This window comes from Microcebus murinus, chromosome 1 (genome assembly GCF_040939455.1).
Source record: "Microcebus murinus isolate Inina chromosome 1, M.murinus_Inina_mat1.0, whole genome shotgun sequence".
Taxonomy (NCBI): Eukaryota; Metazoa; Chordata; class Mammalia; order Primates; family Cheirogaleidae; genus Microcebus; species Microcebus murinus.
In genome coordinates this window covers 103,433,637-103,449,860 of record NC_134104.1, presented here as the reverse complement: position 1 = coordinate 103,449,860, position 16,224 = coordinate 103,433,637, and the positions used below count along the sequence as shown (strand labels likewise).

At 37.0% G+C, this 16,224-nt stretch overlaps 1 protein-coding gene across 1 annotated transcript; it reads right to left on the bottom strand.

Moving 5' to 3' along the window:
- Positions 1–607: 607 nt before the first annotated feature.
- C1H3orf33 (chromosome 1 C3orf33 homolog) lies at positions 608–15,749 on the bottom strand. Its single transcript, XM_076004477.1, has 5 exons — positions 15,583–15,749; positions 13,490–13,549; positions 9,845–9,992; positions 6,557–6,717; positions 608–1,399 (listed from the first exon to the last, which is right to left on the bottom strand). Exons 1-5 carry the CDS (start codon positions 15,694–15,696, stop codon positions 998–1,000), a joined length of 885 nt encoding a protein of 294 aa, XP_075860592.1. The 5' UTR covers positions 15,697–15,749; the 3' UTR covers positions 608–997.
- Between the last annotated feature and the right edge of the window lie 475 nt (positions 15,750–16,224).

The window sequence follows — 16,224 nt, the reverse complement described above, 5'->3', positions numbered from 1 at the left end:
GAAAATGAATGTTGTTTAATTTCTAAAGGTTGCAGAATCCATTTTCCATGTTCTAAGGAGTCAGCCAGCAGCAATAAACTTCTCATTCTGTACTACTGATTCTAACAGGAGTCAATTATCTAAGCCAGATGATAGGTCTGACTTTTCTCAGTATCACAAATCATTAAAAAAAAAAAACTTCTGTAGACTTTGTGGACATTAGTAGATGACTGCTGGCCTGGTGAAAGAAGCTTATGCTTTCAGAATGCTTTTAGCTGCAAGTTTGTGTGTATGTCAACTCCTAGAACCAACTCAAATTGGCTTTAAAAATAAAAAAAAAAAATTTACTATCTTACAAAACAAGAAATTGAGAAGCAGGGCAGTTCAAGTATTGCCTACTTCACGGGGGCTCTATAATGTCTTAGGCATCCCAGTTCTTTCTCTCCTCTGTGCTGCCATCCCCAGCACATTGTTTCTTGCCCTCAGGATTATCCCTCTCATCTAACAACAGGTAGAAATTTGCCATTCTTTATTACCAGGAAGGGACTAAGTGACTTCCTCTTGTAACATCTGCCCCAAATTCACAAGCAGTTAGACAAAAGGTGGGAGAAAACAGCAGCCTCAGACATAAAGTATAAAGAATTCTTTTATTATAAATAATGAAAGATGATAAAACTGAAAAAATAAACGAATATTCTCTTTAAACAAAATCAAATATGGCTGCCCAAAACAACCAAAATAACCCAATGGTCAATAGTTAAACTTTCTCTTCAAACATTAGCACTACATGTACAAATCCTTCAGTTTGGTAACTTGTTATAGAATGCTTCATTTTTCCTGAAAGAATATTACATTAATCATAATTTATTTAAATTGTGATATTACACTTATCATAATCATCTCTTTAATATTTAAATACCATTAAATTACAACTTTCATCATTTGGGGAAATTTCCATTTTGACTCAATAAAAGTGTCCATATATCAGAGCAGATAATCTCAAGATCTCTTGGATATTTCACCCTCTTCTACGAAAGTATATGCGACTTATAAGTTCTCTGAATTTCAGTATTAAGGAGTAGTTATTCATATTGTCTCTCCATATTTCATAAGTCCTTCTAAGTTTGTCATAAAAACTTTCTTTTTTCAAGTTGAGATCTGATCCAGTTGATTTTAAATAACTGTCTTTTGTCCATATTTCTCTCCAGGAATCTTTGAATTTTTCCAAATAGTTTTCTTTTTCAGATTCTTCCTTCCATATTCCTTCTCTTTTTTTCAAGGCTGTTAATTCAGCTTTAAGCAAGTTTCTATGAATTTTCCAATAGATTTTAGAATCATAATTAAGCCCTTTAACAAGAACAGTTTTGCCAAGGCCTCTTCTCAAAATTTCTTCATTCAGACTCACACTAAAGTATCCTCCCTTGAATTAAAAAATAACATAAACCAATTATTTAAGAAAACTGTTATTATACCCACAACATATTATTTGCCTTAAAATCAGTCATGCAGCATTATTGGTCCTCCAGAGAAAAGCCAAACATTTAAAACAAAAAAGTCCCCAAGAGCTTAAAACAGCTTTTGCTAAATCCAAGAACTTTATTACTAGAAGAGACCCTTGCTCAAAGTCAATTGACTCTTTTATAACATAGAATTCTCCACAGACCCATTGTTCTCTTAACCCAAAGAAGCTTTTTTTTCTTTCTTTCTTTTTTGAGACAGAGTTTCACTCTGTTGTCCTGGCTAGAGTGCCATGGCATCAGCCTAGCTCACAGCAACCTCAAACTCCTGGGCTCAAGCGATCCTCCTGCCTCAGCCTCCCTGGTAGCTGGGACTACAGGCACCTACCATCATGCCCAGCTAATGTTTTCTATATATTTTTAGTTGTCCAGCTAATCTTTCTATTTTTAGTAGAGACAGGGTCTCGCTCTTGCTCAGGCTGGCCATAGCTTTAAAGCAATAAAGTATAAAAAGCATTTTTTTGGTTTGTTGGTTGTTTGGACAGGATGTGAGGAACACAAGATAGGCACAAAGACAAGAGGCCACAGCTAAAGAAACCAAAAGAAATCATAGAAACTAAAAAAGTAGTCAAATATAAAATGAACGGAATCATCTCTCAACTATTAAGTTCAGAATTCCAGTATTTAGGACAACACTGTAATGTAAATACATTTTTAAAAGACTTCCCCCCAAAAAATTAACATAAAAATATTCTGGCCCTTGAATCTTCATCCTTCAGGAAATTTCACTCATGGAATACCTCACTTTCTAATGAAACCAGATAAAAGGGACTTTTTTCCCTCACTAATTCACAGTATAAAGGAGATTCTGCTTAACTATTTCTATAGTCCTTGTGGGATTTTGATCTAACAAAATTAATCTTAAAGTATTAATAATTTAATAGCTTCATTAGATAAGTAATTCTCAGTTAAGTTCTAAAAATGTGAAAACTCCAGGTTTAAACTAGGAGACATTTTCTAAGACCATCTAAAGGAACAAAGTAATCTTTAAAACATTTTATTAAATAAAAAAATTAAAAATAATTTTTTCCTTCAAATTTAGTAATTTTGGTTCATAATTATAAGGAGTTAGTCATAAAGGGTTTATCATATTTTTTCAATCTTTGAAATCTTATAAGCTCTTTCTTTTTAACTAAAATCAGAATTATAATTCAACCCCACATCTTAATAAAATTCAAATAGGAGAAGTAAATTATCACAATATGCACATAGCATAATTCGGTCACCTAGGAAGCAATATAAGTTAAGATATATAAGATGAAATGTGGACTTGGGGACAAGGAAGAGTTAGGCTCAAACACAGGCGCCTCCACTTGGTTACCTTGGTCAAGAAAATTATCTTCCCTAAATGTCCCTCCTGTAAGTGGGAATAAAAACAGTAACTCCATAGAGCGGTTCTGAGGAAAAGTGAAATAATATAAGCATAGCAGTTAATCAGTGTCTGGCAAATGGCAAGCACTCAGAATATATTATTATTATGGTCATCATCATCATAATCATCTCCTTTTTTGGTAATTGTACTCTTTGACTTAAAAGAGAAGCTAATATTTTATTTTTGTAAGGGCTTTGGGATGCTTTATATAACTTTGTATTATTAACTTACTTTTAAACATAAGCACAGTGGCTCACACCTGTAATCCTAACACTTTGGGACACTGAAGTAGGAGAACTGGTTATGCCCAGGAGTTGGAGGCTGCAGTGAGCTATGATTGCACCAATTGCTTTGGGATAATTCCTATTTTGAAAGAACTGAAATATGATCTGGATATGTAAAAATTAATGAATTTCATTAAGCTTTCTATTAATTATTCAAGATGCTTTTGTAACAGAGGGAATGGCCTGGGAAAAAATGGCAAAAATATTTTCTGTCTCTTTATTTATTTTTTTTTTTTTTTGGAGACAGAGTCTCACTTTGTTGCCCAGGCTAGAGTGAGTGCCCTGGCGTCAGCCTAGCTCACAGCAACCTCAAACTCCTGGGCTCGAGTGATCCTTCTGCCTCAGCCTCCCGGGTAGCTGGGACTACAGGCATGCGCCACCATGCCCGGCTAATTTTTTCTATATATATCAGTTGGCCAATTAATTTCTTTCTATTTATAGTAGAGACGGGGTCTCGCTCTTGCTCAGGCTGGTTTTGAACTCCTGACCTTGAGCAATCCGCCCGCCTCGGCCTCCCAAGAGCTAGGATTACAGGCGTGAGCCACAGCGCCCGGCCTTTCTGTCTCTTTAAAACATCTTCCATTCCTTTTTGAGAACAGGAACCTGCATCCTTGTCTCAGGCCAGTGGTTTGGGAGGGGCAGGGTAAGTCAGGGTAAGTTTTTTGTTTATTTGTGCAACAGGAGATGGCCCAGATGGACCTGGTAAAGGGAAGTCCTAGGCAGAGAGGAGGTCACAGGATTGTCTTCAGTGGAGATGGGAGGATCAGAATCATCAACTGTAGCAGAATAGTAATTGCCTGAAGCTGAGAATACACCCTTTAAAGGCTCTGTATTTCTGCAAATGTTCAGAAAATTTGGATTTTGAGACAAGGAGGTCAATCATTTTTCCCTCTTTGCCTGCAAAGTAATAAAATGTCTCTTTGCTTCCTCTTCAAACCACTTGTCCTCATTCTTCTGATTAGGCCTTGTTGACAAGTGCTGAGTTTTTGGTAACACTTTTAAGAATTAAACTAGTTAAAATTCTAATCATTTTAATATGAGGTTTTTTCTTCAGGTTATTCTTGTTTGTTATATAATAAAAGACTTTAAAAGATAAGAAACACTGCTCTTAATCCTGTCATAGTAACATTTTAACTATTTTATTTTTCCATATTCCCTTTTCAGTAATCCCCCACATACATACATTTTTAATAAGGTTGGAAATCTGTCCAGATACAATTTTGTATTCTGATTTTTAAAAGATTAAGTCATAATGTTAGGTAGATAGTGAGGGATTCTGGGTCTCCTAGGGACGAAAGTGGGTGCTGTTGCCCCCATCTTGGTCCTGCCCAACCCTGATTCTCCATACCTACAGAAAGGAGGGGATACTCTATGAATCTGCCAATCAGAACTTGGCACACCAGCTGCAAAAGAATGCAGAGGGCTCTCTAGCACATGGGCCAAGCCACATGGGTACCATAAAGTCTGGAAGGTGACCTACAACCCTGAGTAAGACTCGGGTCACGTGACTCCTTACCCTCTAATCAAAGTGGTTCCATGGTGACCTCTGAACCACAAGGGAACTTCCTATCTGGATATTATAAAATAGGACACAGACCACAGCCAAGCTCTCTTTCTCTTTGCCCTTCCTTTTGCCTGCCCTGCTGTGACAATGGGTCTAGTTGTCATCCATGGCATATGTACCATGCTCTATAAACCAACATTGTGCTCTTGCCCTATAATCTTATCTTTCTCTCCTCAATAAAACTCATTTTCATGCTGGCCTAACTTTGGCATGTCTGGCTAATTTTTGGCCATGAGCATGCCAAGAGCCGAAGGTTTCATACTAAAACCGAACAGTAAAACTGGGTACAGTGGCTCACACCTACGATCCCACCACTTTGGGACACTGAAGTGGAAGGATTGCTTATGCCCAGGAGTTGGAGGCGGCAGTGAGCTATGATTGCACCACAGCATTCCAGCCTGAGCAACAGACTGAAATCCTGTCTCTAAAATGTAAATAAATAAAAATTTAAAAAAATTAAAAATTAAGTCATGAACTTTTTCTGTGTTGCTGCCATCTTCATTATTATAATTTTAATAGCTGCATATCATTGACATGATTAAGGAATAAAAACCTGTCTGATGGGCCACCAAAAGAAATGTGTAGTAAATCACATCCAAGGATTCAGGACAGTGATTTGTTAACAATGATGAAACTGTCATTCCCTGGTACACAATGGCTATGACCAATCATAAAGGTAAGACTCTGAGGCAACATCTTTAGATGACTAACTACTGATCAGAAATAGTATTTAAATGTTCAACTTTAGGCCGGGCACAGTGGCTCTCGCCTGTAATCCTAACACTCTGGGAGGCCGAGGTGGGAGGATCACTTGAGGTCAGGAGTTTGAGATCAGTCTGAGCAAGAGCGAGACCCTGTTTCTACTAAAAATAGAAAGAAATTAGCTAAACAACTAAAGAAATATATAGAAAAAATTAGCCAGGAATGGTGGTGCACACCTGTAGTTGCAGCTACTCGGAAGGCTGAGGCAGAGGATCACTTGAGCCCAGGACTTTGAGGTTGCTGTTACCTAGGCTGATGCCACAGCACTCTAGCCCAGGCAACAAAGTGAGACTCTGTCTCAAAAATAAATAAATAAATAAACAAATTAAAAAATACAAATAAAAATAAAAAAATAAATGTTCAACTTTAGAGTTTAAAGACTTATACACTAAGACATACCTATCAACAAGGTATTGGACCAGACTTAGCAATATTTACCTTCAGAAAACACCCTTGCTCTTTGTAGTTTCCAGTTGACAAGCCTCACTCAACAAGTGGTTTCTAATAACAAGAGTGATATGATATACCCATGCATAAATAAATGTATAAAGATACTCTTTAGCATGTTAACTGCCAGAACAGTTGTATTTAACTCAGTATAGTTTGACTTCAGGGCCGTGTGAAGCATATATTAAATCTTACTTGTTGATGTTCTTATTGTTACAATTAATATTTGACAATTTAATTCTAAAACCATGGATTAAATGAATAGAAGTCAATACATTTTGTTTTTCTATTATGTTTAGTTTTAAATTACACTCTAAGTTTTTATTCTATTTTCGTAATAAAACACTGTGGCCCCAAGGAAAAGTTCTGGTTTTTTTTTGTACGTGGCAGTTAACATGTTAAATTAGTAATGCCCAGAGTCATCAATAATTTGAAGGTTTTTTCTTTTTTTCCTTAATTTTCTATTTTTTCCACAACAATAAAACTTATATATGAAATACATGGTTTCATAATCACTATTAGTAGCAGTTTAAAAAGACAAAAAAAATTCAGAGTCTAATTATATATCCAAAGTTCTAAGTAAGTATGTATGTATAAATAGTAAGAGTAATGTATTCTTCATATTGCTTACCTTATTCACTAGAAGGTAGCAAATGAGTGCTGAATTCTCCTTTCCAAGAAGTTGGAACCATAGTAGCTGGGAAGGTTTTAGCTCTTTTTGTAACCATACCTTCCCAGTTTCACTGAGTTCTACTCCAGCCAGCTTAACCAGCAAAGCACCACATGGCTCTTCTAAAAAGGTTAGGTAGAAAAGAGTTTAGCTTTAATAGCATATTGTAAAAGCAAATTCCAAAGTCTTTTGGCCTCCAAAAAACAACTGAATATATTACATTTTTTTATAAATACTTAGGATCTAAATGTAGGTCACTTTACTTCTATATTCAAGTTTTCTTTAAAACAATACAAAGGTATAACAAATGTAGTAATTTCAAAAACCCCTTTCAATAAGGGGAGATTTAACCAATTTAACCTTTTTGTTTCAAACTTCCAGACTTATTTCTTCCAGACTTATTTTGAAGCATATGCCATAAAGCTGTAAACATGTAGTTTAATAATACGGGCTGTTGGGCGTGGTAGCTCACACCTATAATCCCAGCACTTTGGGAGGCTGAGGCAGAAGGATCACTTGAGGTCAAGCATTTGAGACCAGCCCCAGCAACATAGCAAGACCCTATCTAAAAAAATAAATAAAATAAAAAATAAAGAATTAGGCAAAGGTGGTGGTACAACATAGCAAGATCCTGGCTACAAAAAACAAAAACAAAAAAATATAAAAACTACAGCTAAGCACCTATAGCCCTAGCTACACAGGAGGCTAAGGTGGGAAGATTGCTTGAGCCCAGAAATAGGAGTTCAAGGTTATAGTGAGCTATGACTGTACAATGGCACTCTAGCCTGGGTTATAGAATGAGACCCCATCTCTAAAAAAATAATTAAAAAATAATAATATGGGCTGTTACCACCAAAAAACCATAGAAACTGCTTTTTCACTTAACAACTTATCGAGGATATCTTCCCATCTCAACAAATATTGATCTACACCATTATTTTTTATACATTTTGCAAAACTGATTTCTAAATAGGATTTTTATCAATTTATATTTAAAGTAACATAGTATGAAGATCTGTTTACCTAAACTCTTGATACAATTTTTAAAAATTTAATTTTAATAACAGGATTTTATTTTATAAAAAGTTTGTAACTTTCTGAAAAGGGATAATGGCTGACAAAAAAAACCCTAGTGTCTTCTTTTTTCAAAAAAGAAATTATACATTTAACATATGTTAGCTCTTGTGAAGTGGTTGAAAGTATAAGGTTAAGTTCATTAACTTTTAGGTTCATCTCTAGGGAAGAAATAATACTTTAGGTCAAGAAGATGTCCTGTTATATTATTTGATAATAGAAAAACATTTTCTTTAGGATACGGGCTTCTTGAAACTTATCCTAGGGTTTCAGTTTGAGAAGCATCAAAAAGTGTAAGTAAGAGAATTATGGCTTTAGCAAAAACTTTGTGATACAGTAAATACACAAATTAGATGAAGGCAGAACATACAATAAAGATTAGATGAATTCAAATCATTGGTACATGAGTGAAGGGAAGCCTGAGAATTCTGAGGTTTCTCTCTAATCTTTTTATGTTGCCAACACCACCAACCATTTTGCAATAAAATACACCATAGTCTTTGAGACCAAAGTTTTTGAAGCCAAAAACTTGAAGTGGATGGTCTATGAATCTAATTCAACACTATAAACCTGAAGTATTAGTGTCCTAATCCTTCATTTTGCTCTTTAGGGCACAACACTCATTTAAACTGTATGAATTCTCTGGTTTGTTAAAAGAATCAATTATGTCAGGTATGTTTTGGGGGGGAAAACATCAATCTTATTCCTTTACATTTATATCTCATTGAACAGTGATATTCATTCATCTGGGGGTAAAATTAAAAAAGAAAGAACCCTTTTCTTCATAAAATTAAAATAATGTTAAGAAGATCTTTAAATAGCCAGGCATGGTAGTAATTCTAGCACTTTGGGAGGCCAAGGTCGTGAGACCAGCCTAGGCAAATAGCAAGACCCCATCTCTACAAAAAATAAAAAAATTAGCCAGGCATGGTGGTGCACACCTATAGTTCCAGCTAGTCAGGAGGTTCGACTGAGCCTAGGAGTTTGAGGTTGCTGTGAGTTAAGATGACACCACTGCATTCCAGCCTGAACAATAGAGTGAGGAAAAAAATATCTTTAAATAGAACTAAATTAATTCATTAGACAAATTTTACCAAGTCTCTATTGGCTAATAAGTATTTTTCTAAAGACTGTGAATATCAAGATAAAAAGGAAAAGGTCCCTGCCTATCAGGGGCTCACAGCTTAGTGGAGGATATAAACCTAAATACATGATAATTATAGGGAAAGGTCAATAAGTACTATAATCACAGTGTGTTATAAATTGCTGTGAGACACAGTAAAGAAAGAGGTTAATTTGGTTTTGGAGTTAAAGAAGCTTCAAAAAAGAACTGACAGTTGAGCTGGATCCTACAGAATCAACTATAGGAGTTCAGGAGCCAAGACACTGAGCAATGAGAATGCATACAAACAGCAGCAAGGTCTGTGTGGCTGAGTGAGGTCTTAGATGTGAAGCAAGGAGAAACAGGAATTGCAGCAGGAAAGACTGGCTTCTTCCTCTCTCTCCAAACTCCTTTGGTGCATCTCACCCACTTCTTCCCAGTGCCTCAGCCACACCAGCCTTCATACAGCTTGTCAACAGAGTCAAACTCATTCCTACCTTTGCTTTACCAAGCTAGTCCCCTCAATCAAGTCTCTCACGAGATAGCAACTCCTCAATGAGGCCTTCTCTAATTACTCTATATGCGTAGATTCCCCTATCCCTCACATGACCCCCAATAATTCTCTATCCTAAAACCCTGCTCCTTCTTTCGTAGCTCTTAGCACAGTTTTTCATTTGTTTGTTGTTTACCTTCCACCTAGACCGTGAGCTCCAAGGGTCAAAGGGGCTTTGTTTCACCCAACATTTTACCGTTAGCTTAGGTCCTAGACCATAAAGAGTGCTCAATATTTGGAAATGAATGACTGAATGTCTGCATGAAAGACTCAGTAGGTGAATTTTAAAAAGAAGAGAAGGGAGAAAGGAAGCTGGGAGCCAAATTAAACAGTTCCTTATACATAAAGCCAAGAGTTCAGACTTTCTCTCATAGATAATGGAGGATTATTAGGAATTAAAATGACATTTTTTGCTATTTTATAAATAACATCTAATAAAAGAACAATACAATAGTTACTTAGTCTTATTTTTCTTATATTCTTATTTTCTTATTTAGTCTTATTTTCACACGTTACTTACTTCTCAATGAAGATATAATAGGTAAAGTAATAGGAATATGTTCAATTTCTAAACCATCCTCAGTTATTCGTCGTAATCGTCCACGTAATTTAACATTTCTTCTTATAAATTCTACTGGAATATCTGAAGAGCTTGTAAATTTTGACGTCTATTAATTTACAAAGAGAAAAATATAACCATATCATTTTCATTTCAAAATTTAAAATGTCAAATTATTATCTAAACATTTAACAAAACATACCCATTAAAAATTTTTAATTGGGGCTGGGCCTGGTGGCTCATGCCCATGTAATCGTAGCACTCTGGGTGGCCAACGCAGGAAGATTGTTTGAAGTCAAGTTTAAGAACAGCCTAAGCAAGAATGAAACCTCATCTCTACCAAAACCAGAAAAAATTAGCTGGGTATGGTGGCGGATACCTGTAGTCCCAGCTACTAGGGACACTGAGATAGGCTTGAGCCCAGGAGTTTTAGGTTACAGTGAGCTATGATGATGCCACTGCACTCTACCAAAGCAATGGAGCAAGACTCTATGTCCAAAAAAATTATTTTTTAAGTTTGGTTCTTAATTTTATATTATTAATATAATTTAATCAAATGTGTTTATAGGAACAAAGTTAGAGAAAGAAAATGATATGCAAATGATATGAAAAATATCAATAATGAGAGAAAATTGAAAAAAGGAAAAATTCTAGAGCTGAAAATTACAATAACAAATAAAAAATTCACTAGAGGAATTCGAAAGCATATTTGAACATGCAGAAGAAGGAATCAACAAACTTAAAGATAGGACAATTTAAGTTACTAAGTCTGAGAAACAGAAGGAAAAAAAGATGGAAAAAAAGTGAATAGAGCCTAAGGGACATACAGGATACCATTAAGTGGGGACATAACTACGAATTCTACAGAAATAAAAAAACTGTGAGTACTATGAACCATTATATTCCAATAAGTTGGATAATGGAGATGAAATGGATAAATTTCTAGAAACATAAAACCTCCTAAGACTGAATCATGAAGAAATAAAAAACCTAAATAACTGGTGAGGTAGTTAAAATTAGTAATCAAATATCTTGCCCCCAAGAAAAGCCCTGTAGCTGATGGTATCACTGGTGAATTTGAGAAAGTATTTAAGGAAGAACTAACATCAATCCTTCTCAAACTTTTCCCCAGAACTGAAGAAAAAACAGCTCCTAATTCAGTCTCTGAGGCCAGCATTACCCCTGATAAAGCTATACAAAGACACTACAAGAAAAGAAAACTATAGATCAATATCTGTTATAAACACTGATGCAAAAATCCTTAACTAAATACTAGCAAACCAAATTCACCCACATATTATAAAGATTATATATCATAACCAAGTGGTATTTATTCCTAGAATGCAACATATAAAAAAATCAATATAATATACCATATTAACAGAATAAACAAAAAAACCCACATGATTATCTTAATTGATGCAGAAAAAGCATTTAACAAAATTCAACATCCTTTTATGATAACAATACTCACTAGGAATAGAAGGAAACTACTTCAACATAATAAAAGCCATACATGAAACAAAAAACACAGCAAACATTATACTCAATGGTAAAAGACTTTTCCTCTAAGATCAGAAACAAGGCAAAGATGTCTACTCTCAGCACGTGGACACAGTCCTAGGAGTCTTAGCCAGAGCACTTAGGCAAGTAAAAGAAATAAAAGGCATTTAAATTAAGATGGAAGAAGTAAAATTATTTCTCTTCACAGATTATATTATCTTATATACACAAACTTCTTAAAAAAAAAAAAAAACCTATGAGAACACACAAATTCAGCAAAGTAGCAGCACACAAAGTCAACACACAAAAATCAGTTGCAGGCCCGGCGTGGTGGCTCACGCCTGCAATCCTAGCACTCTGGGAGGCTGAGGCAGGAGGATCGCTTGAGGTCAGGAGTTTGAGACCAGCCTGAACAACAGTGAGACCTTGTCTCAACTAAAACTAGAAATAAATTATCTGGACAACTAAAAATATATAAAAAAAATTAGCCAGGCATGGTGATGCATGCCTGTAGCCCCAGCTACTCAAGAGGCTGAGGCAAAAGAATTGCTTGAGCCCAGGAGTCTGAGGTTGCTGTGAGCTAGGCTGATGCCACAGCACTCTAGTCCAGGCAAAAGAGTGAGACTCTGTCTCAAAAAAAAAAAAAAGTAAAACTATAAAACTGTTAGAAGAAAACATAGGGCAAAAGCTTCAGGACATCAGATTTGGCAATGATTTCTTGAATGTGACACCAAAGACACAGGCAACAAAAGAAAAAAAATAGACAAATTGGATTTCATGAAAATTAAAAACTTGCACATCAATGAACACTATCAGCAGAGTGAAATGGTAACATATAGAATGAGAAAAAATATTTTCAAATCAAATATCTAATAAGGGATTAATATCCAGAATATATAAACTCCTAAAATTCAACAACAAAAAGCAACTTGATTCAAAAATGGGCAAAAGAGTTGAATAAACATTTCTCCAAAAAAGAGATATGAAAGGCCAATATGCATATGAAAAAATGGTCAATATCACTAAGCATTAGGGAAATGCAAATCAAAACCACAGTGAAATACCACCTCACACTCATTAGGATAGTAGCTATGTGAATGGCTACTATCAAAAAACTAGAAGATAATAAGTGTTGGTAAAGATGTGGAGAAATTAGAACCCTTGTGCACTGTTAGTGGGAATATAAAATGGTAAGACCACTAGAAAACAGTATGGCAGTTACTCAAAAAATTAAAAATACAATTACCATATGATTCAGCAATTCCGCTTCTGGGTCTATACCTGAAAGAATTGAAAGCAGGGTCTCGAAGAGATATTTGTACATCCATGTTCATAGCAGCATTATTCACAATGGCTAAAACATGGAAGCAACCCAACTGTCTATCAACAGATGAGTAGATAAGCAAAATGTAATGTATACTTACAATGGAATATTATCAATCTTTAAAAAGATGAAAATTCTGCTACAACATGGATGAACCTTGAGAACATTAGACTAAGTGAAATAAGCTAGTCATGGCACACCAAAAAATATGGTATAATTCCATATATATGAGGTACCTAGGGTATTCCAAATCATAAAGACAGAGAGTGGAATGATGGTTACCTGGGGATGGGGGATGGAGGAGTGGGATTATTGTTTAATGGGTATGGAATAATATGTCCATTATGTCAATAATAAAACATAATTTAAAGGGCCCCAAATATGCTAACTGAAAGCATATGTTATTTAGTGCTAAGGGATATATAATTCAACTGTGATCTAAATCTAAAAGCACCACAGAAAATTCTTTTGCGATAATCCCACAATGTTTGAAATGCAATTTTAGTGATTATAACATTCTAGCAAACTAAGTCATTTTCAGATTCTTCTTTAAGCATGAAAAAAGTGATTATGGAAATATAGGCTGTGCAATTACCTTCCATAAAATTCTATGGATGTGTTACTTTTAAACCAAGACCTTAAAATGTTCATTAATCTACAATACTATTTAAAAGCTTCCAATATGAATAACAAAATAATATACTGCTTGAAATAAAAACTGTCTGAAATGGAAATAAATTATCTATTGCTTATCATAATGTCTTTTCCATTTAACTTACCAGACGAACACTTCTTATAAATAACATTATTCCAGCTATGGCCATTCCAGTGCTGATGCTCTACAGAAAGAGATTTGAGGATTAACTCTAATTGTTATCCACAGTACCGAATGTACTAATTAGAAAGAGGAAAAAAAGAATACCGTCCTCTCTGTATCTAACTGTTTAAAGAATGCACATCCTTCAAATGAAGGCCCACTTCTTCCAAAAACTTTGTCTACCTACTCATTAATATACCATTCTATCAACTTTTATAGTACTCAAAATCTTTTCCAAAAATTCTGGCATGAACAGTAATTCTTTTATATATACACATGCACACACTCTATCTTATATATACACATATATTGTGCTCTATTGATTGCACAACTTTAACTATGAATTCCTTGAATGCTTGAACCAGTCTAATACTTCTTATATAGTGCCCATAGTAATTAGTATAACCTTATGTTCACGGTGGGAATTTAAGTATTTGGTAAAAAACCTTACCACTATGACCTTAAAATATAGCACTTTGACAAATATATGTGGGTAAATGATTAGGGGATAACTTAGTGATGTTTTTAAAGTGCTTCATTTAAACTTAAGAAGACCTAAAGGAGAGTAATGAAAAATTAAGAATCCTGCAACTTCCTCAAAAAGAATGATAATCTAACAAAGTATTTAAGAAATGCGGTTGAAAACACACACAAAGGTACATTGTTTTGAACTGCTCAGGTTCACTAAAAAAAAAAAAGAGAGAGAGAAAAAGAAAAATTATAAATAAAAAAAGTAAAAAATAAAAAATAAAGGTACATTGTTTTGATTCTGCTCTGTGATTGGATTATTTGGAACATTATATCCATGTTCAAATTTAGACACAGTTTCCTCTCACAATCCTTCCAAGGTCATTTTTTAATTTGAAATAACTCATGCATCTATTACTGCTTAACTGGAAGAAATGAGTTCTCATCAATTAACATGTATATTATCTACTATTCATTAATGATACAAACATTCATCTAGCACTTACTAAGTGGCAGACATTACTCTAAGGACTTGGGTTATAATGGTGAGTGAAAACAGACATGGCCTTGGCCCTTGTGCTGCTCGGCTGCAAGGAGTTTGCAAAGCTCATCTTACTGAACTTCTCAGCAGAATTTTTAAAGTTAATCATTCCTTCTGAAAACATTTTCTTCATTTGGCTTCTAGGGCACCTGGCTCTCCTGAATTTCTTCCTGTCTCACTATCTGCTTCTTCTTAGTCTTCGCTGACCTCGTCTTCACTCCTCAGATTCTAAATGTTGGAATCGCCCAGGTCTCAGTTATAGGTCTTCTTCAGTAGCTTTTCTCACTTGTTCCAAGATGTCATTGAAGCCCACGGCTGTAAATACTACTTAAGGTTTATTCATCTCATTTCCTAAGTTCTATGTCCAGCTCTGACTTTCCTTCAACACCAGACTCTACGTCCAGTTGCCTAGAACATCTACAACTCTGCCTAGAAGTCTAATGATCATCTCAAGTGTACACATGTCCATGTTCACATGCCCAAAGAGTTTCCTAGATTTTCCCAACACATAATTTACTTCAACTCCTTCTCCATATCAGCAACTATCACCACCATCCGCCCAGTGGCAGGCCCCTTGATTCCACACCCAACCACCCACAGCACCACCGCGGTCTTAGTCACAATCCTCTCTCGCCTGGTGGCCTAAGATGTCCCTCCCTTGCTCCAACTCCAGTGGCCTTGGGCTACATTAAAAAAAAAAATCCTCTCTCCCAAGGCCTATGGGACCCCCTGCTCGTCCTTGTCATCCTCAGCAGCGGGGCCTGCCCGACCGCTCTAATGACCCCGCTGGCATCCCGCGAGCTGGGCTGAGACTCGCTCTCTGAGGTGTCCCCAGAGCTCGGCACAGAACTGGCCCCTGGTCCACCTCGCGCCCTCCACGGCCCCGAACGCGCGACCCTAGCGAAGCCGCCCTCGGGAACTCACTCCCCAGCGGCCCCCGGTCCCTCCCCGGCCCAGGCGGGGTCCACTGCCTGAGGCCTGCTCGGACCGTCCCCGTCAGGCTCGCTCCGCGCCCACCACCCGCCCGGGCGGCGCGGCTGCGGTACCCTGACGAGGCGCAGGTGGTCGTCCGCCCACTGCGAGATCCGCGCCACCACATTGGGCGCTGCCCGGTCGGGGTCCCCGGCCTGCGGGTCGGAGGCCGCGGGCCGCCCCGCCATGTTCTCGGCCTCCCGCGAGCCCGCGCCGCGCTCCTCCGCCGGGCAGCAGGGGGCGCCGCGCTGCTCGGGCGGGCGGCGGGTCCCCGTCCCCGCGCGCGGCCTGGGGGTGGCCCAGCGACCTTCCATCGCCTGCCCGCGGACGGGCCTCCCAGGCCAGGTATCAGACGTTTTAACAGGGCCCCCTCCGCATGCATGCAGAGATTTTCCACAGCGCGGGAAAGACAGTCGCTGCATGCCGCAGCGACCGGGGCTGGAGGATTCCCGGCCATGCTGGTGGGGGCATTATCAGTTTGTGACTTCTGTTAAACCAGCCGTAGTTCGGTTTCCGCAGGTGCCACACAAAAATGGAAACTGGAGTACTTCATTCCGTCCACCTGCTCCCAAATATAACCATATGCATATTTCTTATATTTGAATTGTGCTTTAAAGTTTTCAGAGTTTCTCTGTAAACCCAGTATCAGATGCTTTGAATCTCTGAACTGTTATTAAGTATAAGGAGATGCCATATTTAAGAAATTAACAATATAT

What these genes read in the sequence shown, in the direction of transcription:
- C1H3orf33 (XM_076004477.1), bottom strand. Translation starts at nt 15,696, where the DNA reads ATGGCGGGGCGGCCCGCGGCCTCCGACCCGCAGGCCGGGGACCCCGAC. An exon ending in TTATAAGAAGTGTTCGTCTG is followed by an intron (nt 9,993 to 13,489) that starts GTAAGTTAAATG and finishes GTAAATTAATAG; the next exon opens with ACGTCAAAATTTACAAGCTC. An exon ending in TATTATATCTTCATTGAGAA is followed by an intron (nt 6,718 to 9,844) that starts GTAAGTAACGTG and finishes TAACCTTTTTAG; the next exon opens with AAGAGCCATGTGGTGCTTTG.